Source organism: Pristis pectinata, chromosome 7, assembly GCF_009764475.1.
Source record: "Pristis pectinata isolate sPriPec2 chromosome 7, sPriPec2.1.pri, whole genome shotgun sequence".
Lineage (NCBI taxonomy): Eukaryota > Metazoa > Chordata > Chondrichthyes > Rhinopristiformes > Pristidae > Pristis > Pristis pectinata.
In genome coordinates this window covers 58,027,003-58,043,277 of record NC_067411.1, presented here as the reverse complement: position 1 = coordinate 58,043,277, position 16,275 = coordinate 58,027,003, and the positions used below count along the sequence as shown (strand labels likewise).

General features: G+C 42.0%; 1 protein-coding gene across 3 annotated transcripts in view; it reads right to left on the bottom strand.

Annotated features, from left to right (window-relative positions):
* The window catches only part of fbxo10 (F-box protein 10), a 59,283-nt gene that overhangs the window by 19,078 nt on the left and 23,930 nt on the right, over window positions 1-16,275 (bottom strand). For all 3 annotated transcript variants that reach the window (XM_052019705.1, XM_052019706.1, XM_052019707.1), the window contains exons 3-6: window positions 14,866-15,726; window positions 3,642-3,791; window positions 2,723-2,859; window positions 1,634-1,704 (exon numbers count right to left, since the gene is read on the bottom strand). In XM_052019705.1, coding sequence (XP_051875665.1) covers window positions 1,634-1,704; window positions 2,723-2,859; window positions 3,642-3,791; window positions 14,866-15,726 — 1,219 coding nt within the window. The remainder of the gene's footprint in view (window positions 1-1,633; window positions 1,705-2,722; window positions 2,860-3,641; window positions 3,792-14,865; window positions 15,727-16,275) is intronic.

The following is a 16,275-nucleotide window of genomic DNA, read 5'->3' as shown; positions in this document are numbered from 1 at the left end:
TCTTCTACATCTCTTTGCTCCTCAGATTCTGACCACTTGCAGTCTCCTAGTTTTATTTGCCCCAAAACTTGCAACTACTTTAAATTGCTTTCACCCTAGGCCTTGCAAGTCTTTCCCTAAAAACTCAGTGAACTCTCTCCCATCAGATACTGACCCAGCTTCCCTTTGAACACAAAAATTGCACGCACCTGCACTGCTATCTCTGGCAGTGCATTCCAACCACATGCTGTGTAAATAAGTTTTTCTTCACTTTTGGTTCTTTTGCCAATCATCTTCCTTCCATATCCCTTAGTTCTTGATCCCTACACTAATGGGAATAATTTTCTCTATCTACTGTCTATACCTTCCATGATTTTAAGTACTTCCAAGAGACCCCCTGCAATCATCTCTGTTACAAGCAGAACAACCCTGTAAGGAGTTTGTATGTTCTCCCGTGTCTGCGTGGGTTTCCTCCGGGAGCTCTGGTTTCCTCCCACATTCCAAAGATGTACGGGTAGGTTAATTTGGGTTTAAAAAATGGGCGGCGCGGACTCGCTGGGCCGGAAAAGCCTGTTACCACGCTGTAGATAAAAAATTTTTTTTTAAAATTTAACTTTAAAAACCCTACCTTCTCCAATCTATCTACGCAAGTCTCTCATTCCCAGGATTATTCCATAAATAATTTCTACACCCTTTCCAAGACCTTTACATCTTTCCTAAAATGTAGTGACCAGGTGTACTCTAATTATGGTGGAGCCAGTGTGCATAAGTGTTCATTATAACTCCCTTACTCTTGTATTCAGTGCCTCTATTTGTAAAGCCATGTGCTGCTTGCTTTTTTAAACCTGCCCTGCCACTCTCAAAGAATATTCACAAATATTCCCAGATCTCTCTGATCTTGCACATGTATAATTGTTTGCATTGCCTCTTCTCATCCTTCCTACCAAGATGTAACACTTCACAGTTCTCAGCATTAAATATCACATGTCACTTATCCACCCATTCCATCAGCCTCTCTCTATTGCCTTGAAGTCATTCACCATCCTCCTCACAGGTCATCTCTCTACGTATCATCTGTCCTGATATCTCTCCCCCAGGCTGTCAAAATTTTGTTTGTAAGTGGCCCTGTCGATCGCCTTGGGATGTTGCATTACTCAAGGCACTAGCTTTTCACTGAAGTACAGTATCAGAGGCTTATCCAATCTTTCCCTCGTTAATCCAGCAATGTTACAGGCTGGAGAACCACCACTATTTCTGTGCTTTTGCTAGTTATTGAGGAATGCAATTATTTATGTACTTTAGTGGAAGAGCTCTAACCTCTAACCATTTGATTAAACCATAAGCACATTCAAGAATGGAAAGTGTAAATGGAAGAAGTCTGGGGAAAAGAACATAGCCCTGATGAATTTGGCTTTTGAAAAGTTTATGACATTTAATGGGAACACAGCACTTTTTAATTCAAACATAGTACATAATTGGATTTAGGAATGGATTTCCAGTAATAAGCTACATTAATTTATCATTTTTATATAATGCAGGAAGTACCTGATTCCTTGCAGTAATGATAGCAAAACAAACACTGCTTCAGGGTGCTTTATTTAAATATTTGGTTAAAATGGCCAGTGCTTTGCAAATTGTATAGCTCCATACTGACCTAATATTTGGCCCCTTCCATTTTCATTCACTGCAACACCTGCAGCAAGTCCTTGATAGATGTGATTTCCACTGTAATGAGAGACGTGATCAATTGAATACATATAGAATTAGGAAGTTTTTATTTTATTTGCTTGTGGAGACGAAGGAGGGGAATCTTCTACTTTCACCTGCACAGTAACCACTGGTACACACCTGGGTTCCAGTCATAGACCCTTTTACTTTCTCCTTAAGACATTTCTCCTCTGGATGTCCACTAGAAGTTTACTCATGTATTTCAAAGGCACTGGGCAAATGACCAACAGAGTGAATGAAGAAAAAAAGTTTCCATTTATATGTCGCCTTTCTCAGACTCAGAATGCCTCACAATGAAGTACTTCAGCCCCAAACCCAGGCTGCAAGAAATACAGTATTGAACAAAGTTATTATCTGCCCAAATTTCAGGAATGCATTCATCATTTTCTCCACATCACCATTCCTGAAGGAGACTTTCATGATTTAGAACTCTTGGTTATCACAGATCATGCAACTATATTTACGTAACTGTAGCTATGTTTTATTACCTTAGGAGAAAATTGATTGTTAACGTTTGAAAATAAATATTCAGTATCTAGGTCAGAACTCAGCTTGGGAATATTCCATTGCACCTTTTCCAAATAAAAGCATTGCTTTCAGCAAAATTCAGTGGAATGGCTGACATCAAGGCTCCCAGACTTTGCCGCAAGTCTAAATGCCCATTGTATCTTTATTCTCACTGATACTTGAACAGTAGGTGGAAAGAAAACAAGAACACATCCCATGCAGGTTACATTTAACTATTTATGACATACAGATAACAGAGGTAATGCAACTTGGGATCTGTTGGTTCAGTAATTACTCACTAGAAAAACTGGCTTTGCTAATTGTACACAAAGTACTAAGCAACAAGAGAACACTTGAAGTACTATAAATTTGCTTAAAAGACTGCAGATCATGCAATTATCTGTAACACTTAATCAGACACTACACAGAGCCTAGAAGTCACAGCAGTGTTCAAGAGATTAGGATCAAAATGAAAGAAGCTGTAAGGGAGACACATTGGACTGCTCACCTTACCACTGGGTTTCCATTATACAAAATGTAGATCCCAGCTTCCTTATTTCCATAGATACGATTACTGCGAATGATGCCTTTTCCATTCCCAAGCACCACAATCCCTGACCGATGGCCACTGTGTATCTGGTTGCACTGGAGAGCAAATCAAAAAGGGGGGAAACACCTTAAGTGAGTAGCATTGCTTTATAGTATCACTTCTACCACACTGCAGTGTTTCTTCTAAAAATACAAACTCTAGGCAAGTGTATTCTTTGGCCATTGCAAAATAGATCTGATAAGGCTCTCTAAAAGTTCATTGACTGAATATTCGTGCATAATCATTGAAAGTCATGCTGTCACTGTGAGAATGGAACACATTTAGAGCACATATCAGATGAGGAATAATGGTGGAGAATAGGGACATTAGAATCTACCTAGAATATGTATGCATTTACAAAGCAAGCAACAATGTGCTGGAGGAACTCAGCAGGTCACGCAGCACCTGTGGGAGGAAAGAAATTGTCAATGTTTTGGGTCAAAACCCTGCATCAGGACCCGCTGAGTTCCTCCAGCACGTTGTTTGTCGCTCCAGGTTCCAGCATCTGCAATCTCTTGCGTCTCCATTATACAAAGCAAGCAACTGTTTTTCAAGTCAGTTGTGAAAGTGTGCTAACAAGACCCTTCAGGACTATTGGTTCCTGTTGCCAGTTACTATCCAGTACTTCTTCCAAATGTCATATGAAAAACAATTGAATTTGCCTGCAATCCAACCCCACCCAAGATCATAAATAACATTCAAAACATTCTTGCACATTTGAAAATAAATTCTGACAATCAGGTTAAATAATTTCTGTTGAAGATCAAACACTATTAACATTGATTCAAGCCTAAAAGCAATGGAAACAAAGAGTCACACAAAACCAAGTGTTAATTACCAATATCAAAGGGTTAGCTCCCTTCCGGATATCAATGCCAGCCTCTGAATTGGAATGGATGTTGTTGTCTGCGATTAGACCTCCTGCCTCCAGTCGTAAAAAGATTCCTGATGCTTTGCACTGACTAATTTCATTCTTTATCATTATAATCTAAGGGGAAAAGAGCAGGATTATTAGCTAGCCACCAATCTGAGCATATTTGGTTAATAATAAACCCGAGGAGTTATCATGATAACAAGTTATTAATTGCACTCTGTTATTATCCATTAAAATTAAATTTAAATTTAAATCCATTAATTTTGTGAAAATGCAGCATAAATGGTTAGTCTTAGCTAAATGAAAACCCTCTCATGGCTGAGTCAGAAGACTATGGCTTCCCATGCCAGTAATTTAAGCACATGATCCAGGCTGGCATCAGTGTCTCACCATGTTGCACTATAACAAGTGCCGTTCTTGACATGAAATGTTAAACCAAGGCCTCCTCTCCAAAACCATCTCCAGTTTTACAATCCAATGAGAACTCCTATTCCTCTTATACCAACACCCAAAACTCTTCCTTCAAACTCTGGCAGCTGCACCTTCAACTGTAAAATTCCTTCTACAACCTTGATGAAATTCTCCTCCTTTAAGACCCTCTTCAAAGCCACCTCCTTGGGAAGCCTTTGGCTATCAAGCCTTTGGCTAGCACAATAGCTATTTCTTTGGTTCAGAGGTAACTTTTATCTGATTATGGTTCTGTCAAACAGTGGAACTGGTTGTGACAGTAAAGTGCTCTTCCTATTCAGACTTTCCAAAAACCCTTCTTTCACACATCCGTTGTTGAGGCTTCCATCATTGCCCCAAACCAAACAATATAACCATAGATACGAAACACAAAAAGATGTTTTGTTTAAAAATACCTAAGCATTTTTCAAAGAGCTATTTCTGGGTAGAAGAAATTGGCAGTTTACTGGATAGAACTGGTCAGAGGCACTAAATATGAGAATATCTTGAGTACAAAATAAAACACATACAAGCACAAAGGAAATTTCAAATCGGCTGCAAAGGATTTCTCTGTAACCAGGATTGTAGATGTATAATTTTTGTACTGAGCATAATTTTCTTTTAAACCACAACAGTGCCATGGTAACCTAAAATTATCATCAGTGAACAGAAAAAGGCTCTTTTAATGCACACTGATGAGTTGGACGGTGTACAGCACACAATTTCAAACTCTGCAGATGATATAAAACTTCAAAATACAGTTACTGTGAGGCAATTAAAAATGGGGGAATACCAATTACCTGAAATTATTCAACAATGTTGAGTCTGGCACGCTGTCAGAGGGACATGGACAGATTGATGGATTGAGCAGATGTATGGTAAATGAAATGCAACACAGAATAGTGTGAGGTGATGGGCATCAAGAAAAAGCAGAGGCAATACAAGGAGATAGTACATTTTCAAATTGGGTACAAGACCAGAGAGGTACTTGAGGTCAGTATACACAAATATTTGGTGGCTGGACATGCTAACGAAGTAGTTACTGAAACATATGGGATGGAAGACTTTCTAAGTAGGGTGTAAAAGGTGAGGTGCAATGCTGTCTATATAGGGCCCTAAATTAAAAAGCCTGTCAAAGCTCTCCAGCCTAATCCTACCTTCCAGCATCAAAATCATTGCACTGCAGGTCACTGTTTTTGAATTACACATGCAAATGTTGTTTAAATGTGCTGCGGGTTTCCAAATCTACCATCCTTTGAGGCAGTGAGTTACAGATCCCATCACTCTGTGAAAAAGTTTTCCTCATCTCTCCACTTGCCCTTCTATCAATTAATTTAAATCTAAGACCCTTGTTTTGACCTCTCTGATAAGGGAGAAACAGAGTTAATATGTTTTAGGTCCATGACTCCCAAGTTCTTATGAAGGATTTCAGATCTGAAACATGACCTCTGTTTCTCTTTTCAGATATGCTCCTTGATTTACTGAGCATTTCCAGCATTTTGTGTTTGCATTTCTGATTTCCAACATCTGTAGATTTTATTTTCCATTCTTAGGTTCAAATTGCCACTTTCCCTTGGCTCCCATGAGCTTTTGCTTTTTTGACCAGCCAGCCACTTAGGGCATTGTCAAAAGCCTTCTTAAAATCCATGCAGACTACATTAATTAATTTACCTTCCCTGTTACTGAGTTGGGCTGCTGTACACTGGACATCTTTCTCTTCCAGCAGCAAGATATTTTTTAGCCTCATTACCAGTGTTCCAAATTAAATGAAGTCTCTTTTTGAAACAATGTGTTACTCTCTTGGCATCATAAGTTTGTTCAGAGAATCTGAATCATTAGATCCAGTTAAGCCTACACACTTGATTTCAACCTATTCCCAACAACACAAAATTGACCGAAAACCTTTAGAAGCAAGCATCTGATGGCATTGTCTAAATTCTTTCTCTGCAGTATTTTATGAATAGCACTACTGGTGAAATCCTCACTTTAACATTATTCCAGTCTCAATAATTGTACATCCTGAACAAACCACCAATGCTGTCGTGAATCTGCTCCTCTCTAATACATCATCTCATCGAAACTTTTAAATTCCAGAAACATATGATCTTCTGCAACCTGAGCAAATAAATCAGATGCATTCCTGGCCTCAATTACAGAAGCAGGATATCTAAACAAAGGTTAAAGACATTTAAAGGGCACTGATCCAATTCAATATAAAAAAATCTTCATGGTCTATTTCTCCTACTTTATTAAATTTTTACCCAGCCAGCCCACATTTGTTTTTTTATTACCCTTTGTCCACTACTATGCATGACATGCTGTGCATCTAAATTTAGCCTGTACAACATGCTGGCCCCGCCAGCGTTATCTATGTCCTACTGGGCAAATGTTTGTTGGGGCTATTTAAAACAATTACAAGAAGATACTGCACAAATATTAACAACAATTAAAAACAGATTTTAACGGTATCTGCAATTTTCCCTAGGACCAAAAAATAAACTACATTCCTACAATGCATAATACACTGCAATGCTGTACAAAAGATATAGCACAATAATAATGGCGCTGTATTTCAGATGTGATGGCAAATACTTACTAGCTTCTAAGGTGATGTAAACAATCCAAGAGCACTATTTACTGCCCTCAATAGGATTTACTGGCAACCATCAACTATCAGATTAGCTGATTATCTATCCAGTGCTGCTTCTGGGGCATTGGTGGTAAAAAGTGGCTGCAGCTGTTAACACTACCTTACAACAGTCACTGCACTTCAAAAGTATCTCATTGACTTATGTGCCTTGGGACACCAAGGCGGCAAGAAAAAAGCTTCATCAGTTCATTTAATAATTCCAAGTCACAGCACTCATTAACCTTTTGAATGTGTCCTCTACCCAATACACCATTGAATGGACCATCTCTACTTCTCAGAGTATCAATAGCTGCCTCTTGCCATCAAACCATATGCTCAATGTTTGGTACAGATTGAGCAGACAAAATCCTGCACTCTAGGAACACCTTTCCTAAAAGAACTAACTAATAATTTACTCTGACATTGTTATAATTCACAACCCTGTTCATCTGCTCATAACACACCATTTTAAACATCTCTCGAGTGCTCCCTGCTGCTCTTTTCAATTATCTTGTCTGCACTGTTTTGACTATTTTCTCAACAGAAGCTTTTCCCTCATTTATTATATTAAGCCCCTCAATTTTAAATGCCTTGATTATATCACCCTCAACCTATTCTAAGAAAAACAATCCCAGCTTCTCTGAAGTTGTACAGCACAGAAATGGGCCCACACCGGCCTTTTTGCCCTCCTGCACCAATACCATTTGCCCGTATTAGGTCTATATCCTTTTATGTCTTACCCAATTAAGTGCTTGACTAAATGCCTCTTAAATGTAGATTTGTATCCAATTCCACCACCTCCTCTGGCAGTGTTCCCAATATCAAGCAATCTTACCCTTTAGCTTCCCTTTAAAACTCCTTCCTTTCACCCTAAACCCATGTCCTCTTGCTTTGATACCCCTACAATGTGAAAATGACTTTGACTATCTACCCTATCTATGCCTCCTGTAATTTACAGGCCTCTATCAGGTCATCCCTCAGCCTCCTTTACTCCAGGGAAAATAAGCCCAGCCTATCCAATCTCTCCCCAAAACTAAAGACTGCCAATCCAGGCAACATCTGCCTGGTCCAACCACATAGATGCCATGGCCAAGTAAGTGCACCAGTGCCTCTACTTCCTCAGGAGGCTAAAGAAATTTGGCATGTCCCCATTTACCCTCGCCAATTTTTATAGATGCACCACAGAAAGCATCCTATCTGAATACATCATGGTTTGGTATGACAACTGCTCTGCCAGAAACTGCGGAGAGTTAATGGATACAGCTCAGCATGTCACGAAAACCAGCCTCCCCTCCATGGACTCTGTCTACACTTTTTACTGCCTCAGTAAAGCAGGCAACATAATCAAAGACCCCTCCCAACCCAGACATTCTCTCTTCTCCTCCCCCCCCTCCCCACCCCCACCATTGGGCAGAAGACACAAAAGCCTGAAAGCACATACCACCAGGCTCAAGGACAGCTTCTATCCCGCTCTTAGACTATTGAACGGATCTCTTGTATGTTAAGATGGACTGTTGACCTCACAATCTACCTTGTCATGGCCTTGCACCTTATCATTTGCCTGCATTGCACTCTCTCTGTAACACTATAATCTGCATTCTGTTATTGCTTTTCCCTTGTACTACCTCAATGTACTGATGTAATGAAATGATCTGTATGGATGGCATGCAAAACTAAATTTTTCACTGTACCTCAGTACAAGTGACAATAATAAATTAATTTACCAATCCTGGTGAATCTCCTCTGCACTCTCTCCAGCACAACCACATCCTTCCTATAGTGTGGCAACTAGAACTGCACACAATAGTCTAAGTGCGATCTAACCAGCATTTTGTTAAATTGCAACATCACATCCCAACTTGTATTCTACGCCCCGACCTATGAAGGCAAGCATCTCATATGCCCTCTTCACCACCCTATCTACCCATGTTGCCACTTTCAGGGAACCATGGACTTGAAGCTCCATGGTCCCTCTGTTCATCAACATCCCTTTATGCCCGGCCATTTACTGTATATCTCCTACCCTTATCTGACTTCCCAAAATACATCACCTTGCACTTATTGAGATTAAATTCCAGCTGGCAACTTCCCATCTGATCTGTATCCTGTTGTAGCCTTAGATAATCTCCTTTGCTATCCACAACACTAATTTTGGTGTCATCCGCAAACTTATTAATCATTCCTCCTACATTCACGTCCAAGTTGTTAATAAATAATCACAAACAGCAAGGGTCCTAGCACTGATCCCTGCAGTACACCACTGGTCACAGACTTCCAATCAGAAAAGCATCCTTCCACCACTACCTGCTGCCTCCTATCACCAAGCCAACTTCAGACCCAATTAGCCAGCTCGCCTTGGATCCATGCGCCTTAACCTTCTGGGCCCACCTATCATGCAGGAGCATGTCATATAGACAAGTCTACATAGACAACATCTACCACTCTGCCTTTATCAACCTCCTTTTCACTTCCTCAAAAAAACTCAATAAAATTAGAGAGAGACAGAATTTCCCTCACACAAAGCTGTGCTGACTATCCCTGATCAGCCCCTGCCTTTCCAAATGTACATAAATCCTATCCCTTTGAATTTTCTCCAATAATTTTACTCACTAATGTTGGACTCACTGGCTTATAGTTACCCTGCTGCCCTTCCTAAATAAAGAAACAACATTAGTTATCCTCCAGTCTTCCGGTACCTTGCTCAGGGCTAATGAAAATCTCCATCAGACACCCAGCTATATCCTCCCTTGCTATCCCTAGCATCCTAGGATAGATCTCACCTCTCCTGGTTATTTATCAACTCTTATGCAATCCATGAAATCTAACCTCCTCCTTTTCAACACTGACTTGCTCCAGATTATTAAGATATCCCTCTCAGAACTCACTTCCTTCCATGCTCTTCTCCTTGGTGAAAGATGAGAAGTATTCATTTAGGACCTTGCCCATACCTCCTAGTTCTACACATAAATTACCCCTTTGGTTCCTAAGGGGACCCACTCTTCCCCTGGCTACCTTTTTAATCCTGAATACATATAGAATGAATTTGATTCTCCCTAATCTAATTTGTCAAGGATATTTCATGACCCCTCTTTGCCCTCTAATTTCTTTCTTAAGTTCTCTCTTATACCCTCTATACCTCTATAATCCTCAAGAAACTCACTCAATCCCAAATGCCTATAATCTGTCATACGATTCCTTTTTCTTAAATCCCTGATCAAACCTCAATATCATCTAAGGTTCCCTAATCATACAATCTCCATCTTTCATCCTTGATGCAACATGCCGACCCTGTACTCTTACTAATTCTCTTTCAAAAAGGCTCCCAATTGTCAGATGTCGTTTTATTCGTAAGTGTCTGCTCCCAATCTACTTTCACCAGGTCCTCTCTTACGTCATTGAAATCAGCCTTCTCTCAATTTAGGACTTGAACTTGAGTACCAACCTTGTTCCTTTCCATAACTCTCTTGAAGCTTACATAATTATGGTCACTGTTCCCAAAGTGCACGACACAGACACTTCCACCACCTACCCAATTTCAGTTCCTAGGATAAGATCAAGTGCTGCCCAATCTCTAGTAGGACTACCTACATATTGCCCCCCAAAAAAAACTCTTTGGGGCATTTAAATTCTGCCCCATCTAAGCCCCTTGCACTAATGCAATTCCATTAAATATTGGGAAAATTAAACCCCCCCACTACTATAACCCTATTACTCTTACACATTTTTCTTCACCACATAACTGAAACCCCTCATCGCTAACAAAGTTCAACTAAATGCCCTTGGCACTTTTTCCAGCACTTTATAAATAGTTGGCATAAATTACTTGCTTTGGTACTCTGCTGTTCTATTAACAAAGTTAAGAATTCATTTGATTTTCTGTAAAATCGATTTTGCCTGCCATCCTCAAAGATTAAAATTGAGTTATTCATAGAACCATAGAACAATACAGCACAATACAGGCCCTTCAGCCCACCATGTTGTGCTGACCTTCAAACCACACCTAAGACTATCTAACCCCTTCCTCCCACATATCCCTCTATCTTAATTCCGCCATATGCTTATCTAACAATCTCTTGAACTTGACCAACGTATCAGCCTCCACCACGACCCCCGGCAGCGCATTCCATGCACCAACCACTCTCTGGGTGAAAAACCTCCTTCTGACGTCTCCCTTGAACTTCCCACCCATTACCTTAAAGCAATGCCCTCTTGTATTGAGCATTGGTGCCCTGGGAAAGAGGCACTGGCTGTCCACTCTATCTATTCCTCTTAATATTTTGTATACTTCTATCATGTCTCCCCTCATCCTCCTTCTTTCCAATGAGTAAAGCACTAGCTCCTTTAGTCTCTCCTCATAATCCATACTCTCTAATCCAGGCAGCATCCTGGTAAATCTCCTCTGCATCCTTTCAAACGCCTCCACATCCTTCCTATAATGAGGCAACCAGAACTGGACACAGTACTCTAAGCGTGGTCTAACCAGGGTTTTGTAAAGCTGCATCATTACTTCGCGGCTCTTAAACTCTATCCCACGATTTATGAAAACTAACATCCCATAAACTTTCTTAACTACCCTATCCACCTGTGTGGCAACTTTCGGTGATCTGTGGATATGAATCCCCAGATCCCTCTGCTCCTCCACACTGCCCAGAATCCTGCCATTTACCTTGTATTCCGCCTTGGAGTTTGTCCTTCCAAAGTGTACCACCTCACACTTCTCCGGATTAAACTCCATCTGCCACTTGTCAGCCCAGCTCTGCATCCTATCTATATCCCTCTGTAACCTTCAACAGCCCTCCACACTATCCACAACACTACCTATCTTTGTGTCATCTGCAAACTTGCTAACCCACCCCTCCACCCCCTCATCTAAGTCATTAATAAATATCACAAGAAGTAGAGGTCCCAGAACCGATCCCTGTGGGACACCACTAGTCACAGCCCTCTAATCCGAATGCACTCCCTCCACCACAACCCTCCGCTTTCTACAGGCAAGGCAACTCTGAATCCACACAGCCAAGCCTCCCTGGATCCCTTGGCCTCTGACTTTCTGAAGAAGCCTACCATGCGGAATCTTGTCAAACGCCTTACTAAAATCCATGTAGACCACATCTACTGCACTACCCTTATCAATCTTCCTGGTCACCTCCTCAAAGAACCCTATCGGGCTAGTGAGGCAAGATCTTCCCTTCACAATCCATGCTGGCTGTCCCTAATCAGTCCGTGATTCTCTAAATGATCATAGATCCTATCTCTTAGAGTCCTTTCTAGCAGCTTACCCACTACAGACATAAGGCTCACTGGTCTGTAGTTCCCCGGACCATCCCTACTACCTTTTTTGAATATGGGGACAACATTCGCCACCCTCCAATCCTCCAGTACCATCCCCGTGGACAACGAGGACTCAAAGATCCTAGCCAGCGGTTCAGCAATCTCCTCCCTCACCCCCAAAGCAGCCTGGGGAATATTCCGTCAGGCCCCGGGGACTTATCTGTCCTAATATTTTCTAACAGCTCCAACGCATCCTCTCTCTTGATATCTACATACTCTAGAACATTACCCTTACCAACACTGTCCTCAGCGTCATCAAGACCTCTCTCCTTGGTGAATACTGAAGGGAAGTATTCATTGAGAACCTCACCCTCTTCCACAGCTTCCAGGCACATCTTCCCACCTTTGTCTTTAATCAGACCTACCTTTACTCTAGCCATCCTTCTGCTCTTCACGTAAGAGTAAAAAGCCTTGGGATTCTCCTTAACCCTACTCGCCAAAGCCTTTTCATGTCCCCTTCTCGCTCTCCTCAGCCCCTTCTTAAGTTCCTTCCTTGCTACTCTATATTCCTCACGAGCCCTATCTGATCCTTGCTGCTTACGCCTTATGTATGCTGCCGCCTTCTTCCTAACTAGTTGTTCCACCTCTCTTGTCACCCGTGGTTCCTTCACCCTGCCATTCCTTCTCTGCCTCACCGGGACAAATTTATCCCTTACATCCTGCAAGAGATCCCTGAACAACGACCACATCTCCACAGTACAGTTCCCTTCAAAAACGTCATCCCAATTTACACTCTCAAGTTCTCGCCTTATAGCCTCACAATTCTCCTTTCCCCAATTAAATATCTTCCCGTCCTCTTTGCTCCTATCCCTGTCTATGACAATTCTAAAGGTTATTGAGCAGCGGCTGCTGTCCCCCAGATGCTCATTCACTGAGAGATCTGTCACCTGACCCGGTTCATTACCTAATACTAGATCTAATATGGCATCCCCTCTAGTCGGCCTGTCAACATACTGTGACAGGAATCCGTTCTGGACACACTTAACGAACTCCGTCCTGTCTAAACCTTTGGCACTAAGCAGGTGCCACTCTATATTTGGGAAGGTGAGGTCTCCCACGATAATAAATCTGTTATTTTTGCATCTTTCCAAAATCTGCCTCCCAATCCGCTCCTCAGTATCCCTACTGCTACCGTGGGGCCTATAGAATACTCTCAGTAGAGTAACTGCTGCTTTCTTGTTCCTAACTTCCACCCATATTGACTCTAGAGAGGATCCTTCTACATTATGCACCCTTTCTGCAGCTGTAATAGTGTCCCTGACCAGCATCGCCACCCCTCCTCCTCTTCTCCCCCCCCTCCCTATCCCTTTTAAAACACTCAATATCCATTCCTGCCCTGGTGTCAGCCATGGCTCTGTAATAGCCACAATATCGTAGTCCCATGTGCTTATCCAAGCTCTCAGTTCATCTCCCCTATTCCTGATGCTTCTTGCATTTAAGTAAATGCACTTTAGCCCATCCACCTTACTACTTCTATAGCCTGTACTCTGCTTCTCCTTCCTCAAAGCCTCTCTACCTGTTAGATCTGAATTTTCCCCATCCCCTTCTTCCTCTGACCTACTCCTCCGATTCCCATCCCCCTTGCAAATCCCCCTTGCAGACCACCCTAGCAAAACTAGCTGCAAGGATATTGGCCCCTCTCAGGTTCGGGTGTAACCCGTCCTCTCTGTACAGGTCCCACCTTCCCCAGAAGAAATCCCAATGATCCAAAAATCTAAAACCCTCACTCCTGCACCAACTTCTCAGCCACGCATTTATTTGCCATCTCCTCCTATTCCTACCTTCACTATTGCGTGGCACTGGCAGCAATCCTGAGATTGCTACCCTTGGGGCCCTGTTCTTCAGCCTTCTGCCTAGCTCCCTAAACTCACTTTTCAGGACCTCATCCCTCTTCCCACCTAGGTCGTTGGTACCAACATGAACCACGACTTCTGGCTGTTCTCCCTCCCACTCAAGAATCCTGTGGACCTGATCAGTGACGTCTCGGACCCTGGCACCTGGGAGGCAACATACCATCCACGATTCATGCTCACTACCACAGAACCTCCTATCTGTTTCCCTGACTATCGAGTTCCCTATCACTGCTGCCTTCCTCTTCTCCTGCCTTCCCTTCTGAGCAGCAAGACCGGTGCCAGTGCCAAACATATTCAATCATATTTTTCCCACTTTTCCTTCCAAAATCCATAGTTTCACCACATATTCACCAGTATGCCCTCCCAAGATGGTGCTTTTATTTTCTCTCCTCCTCACATTTCAATTTTTGTGCATATATATTGAAATTTATCATTACCTTGTATTTAGAACCATAGAAAACTACAGCACAGAAAACAGGCCATTTGGCCCTTCTAGTATGTGCCGAAACATTATTCTGCTAGTCCCATTTACCTGTCCCTAGCCCATACCCCTCCAGACCTCTCTCGTCCATGTATTTATGTCCCCTTCCTCTAGGGTCATCCATGCAAATGCAGCTTCATCATATCAAGTTTATCAAACTCTTTTCTCGGATCACCAGAGGAAAAAAATGAATCTTGCCTACTTAATTGTTGTTCTAGCACTGAGAGAAAACCTTGCACCTTGCATGTCAGTCATCACCATTAACAATCACTTCCTGATCTGCAGACAAGACCAGGTACATTCTATCTCTTATCAAAAGACTCTAGACCAATAGACTAGAAGCCAGGCTGCTAAATTGTCAAACATTAATAATATGGATTTAAGAGTTGGAGAATCAGGATGTTAAACCCTGCAACCTTGTCTTAAAATCTTGACCGTCAGTCATACCTTGGCGTTCTGGATGCCCCGCACAGCATAGCTGAGGTTTCTGAAGATGTTGCATTCCAGTCTAGCTTGCCCTTGACTACAAATAAACACACCACCCTTTCCATCCCGAAAGAGGCACTTTCGGATTAAACAGCCCTGCAGGGTGCTGGCAAGAATCTGAGCCTCTTTATCCTTTTGCAACTCCTTCTGCAGAGTTTTCAACTCCAAATCCATTCGCAGAAGATCAGCTCCCTTCTTCTGAAGTCTAAGCGGATTAGTCCTTGACAACAAGCGACTCAGGCCATGGGACTGGTAAGAAAGTTTATACACCGATTGCTCATCATCTTCATTCTCACTACTTGTGCTCATTTCACTGTCACTGTAATCAGTATCCAAGGTTACCACCTCCCCATCACATGGCTTCCCTTTCAGGACACATCCCTCTCTGTTGTAATGACCATCTCTTGTGTAGGACATCTGGAAGTTTTGAGTGGAGCCGGATGTCTGCCGTAAACCAGTCATACTCTCATTTGATTCAAATGTTCCAAAGTTGCTTGGTGAACTCTGACAATGATTTCTGGAGTTACAAGTAGTTGAAAGAGCTTGGCCTGGTGAATTCAAAACAGATTTAGATTTGGCAGCCACTGCCAAGTGTTTGCAGGCCCAATTTCTGTCAGTCAGGCCAGGGCCTGCCACACTCACTGATATACTGTCACTCCCAATAAACTCCGAGTTTTCAATTATGCTGAGGGCAACATTGTGGAAATTGATGCTGGACTGGCTGAAAGTACAAAACTTCACCTGGCAGGTCCCAGGTGCATGGATGTGTAGCTGCCCGTTCTCTACATTGCAGTTATCAAGCTGAACATGGCCGGAAAATGTCTGTTGATTAAAAAGTAACAAAGTCAGTATGTGCTTATCAATCTCTTCACACTAAATTTCTCAATTTTTTTCTGTTCTCAGGATGGGGTAACACAAGACAACAATTCTTGTCCATTTCCAGCTTTCCTGGACCAACCACATTAGATGCTGCTGGAGCCATACTGACCCAGAATTTAAAGGGGTGGCAGGCTGCCCTTCCCGAAGGGGAAATCACTTGTTTCATAAACCAACTGGCATCTTTGATGGTCGCTTTTGTGGTTCATACCCACAAATGACAATGTTTATTGGTGGTATTTTAACTCCCCACAGCTGCTGAGCCAATAAAACCAGTGTATATATCAACATAGCATCAATTATATTTTATATTTCTCCACTCAAGGAAGACAGCTTTGCATGACAGGAACATCTATTGGGAATTAGGCGCAAAACTCAAGCATGCAGTATTGTACGATGTCACTCTTTTCTAGTGGATAATTTCAATTTTGGAGGATCATCATACTGACACTAATCAACCATTGTTCACCTTCCCCCACTCCCATTAGCTTTTAC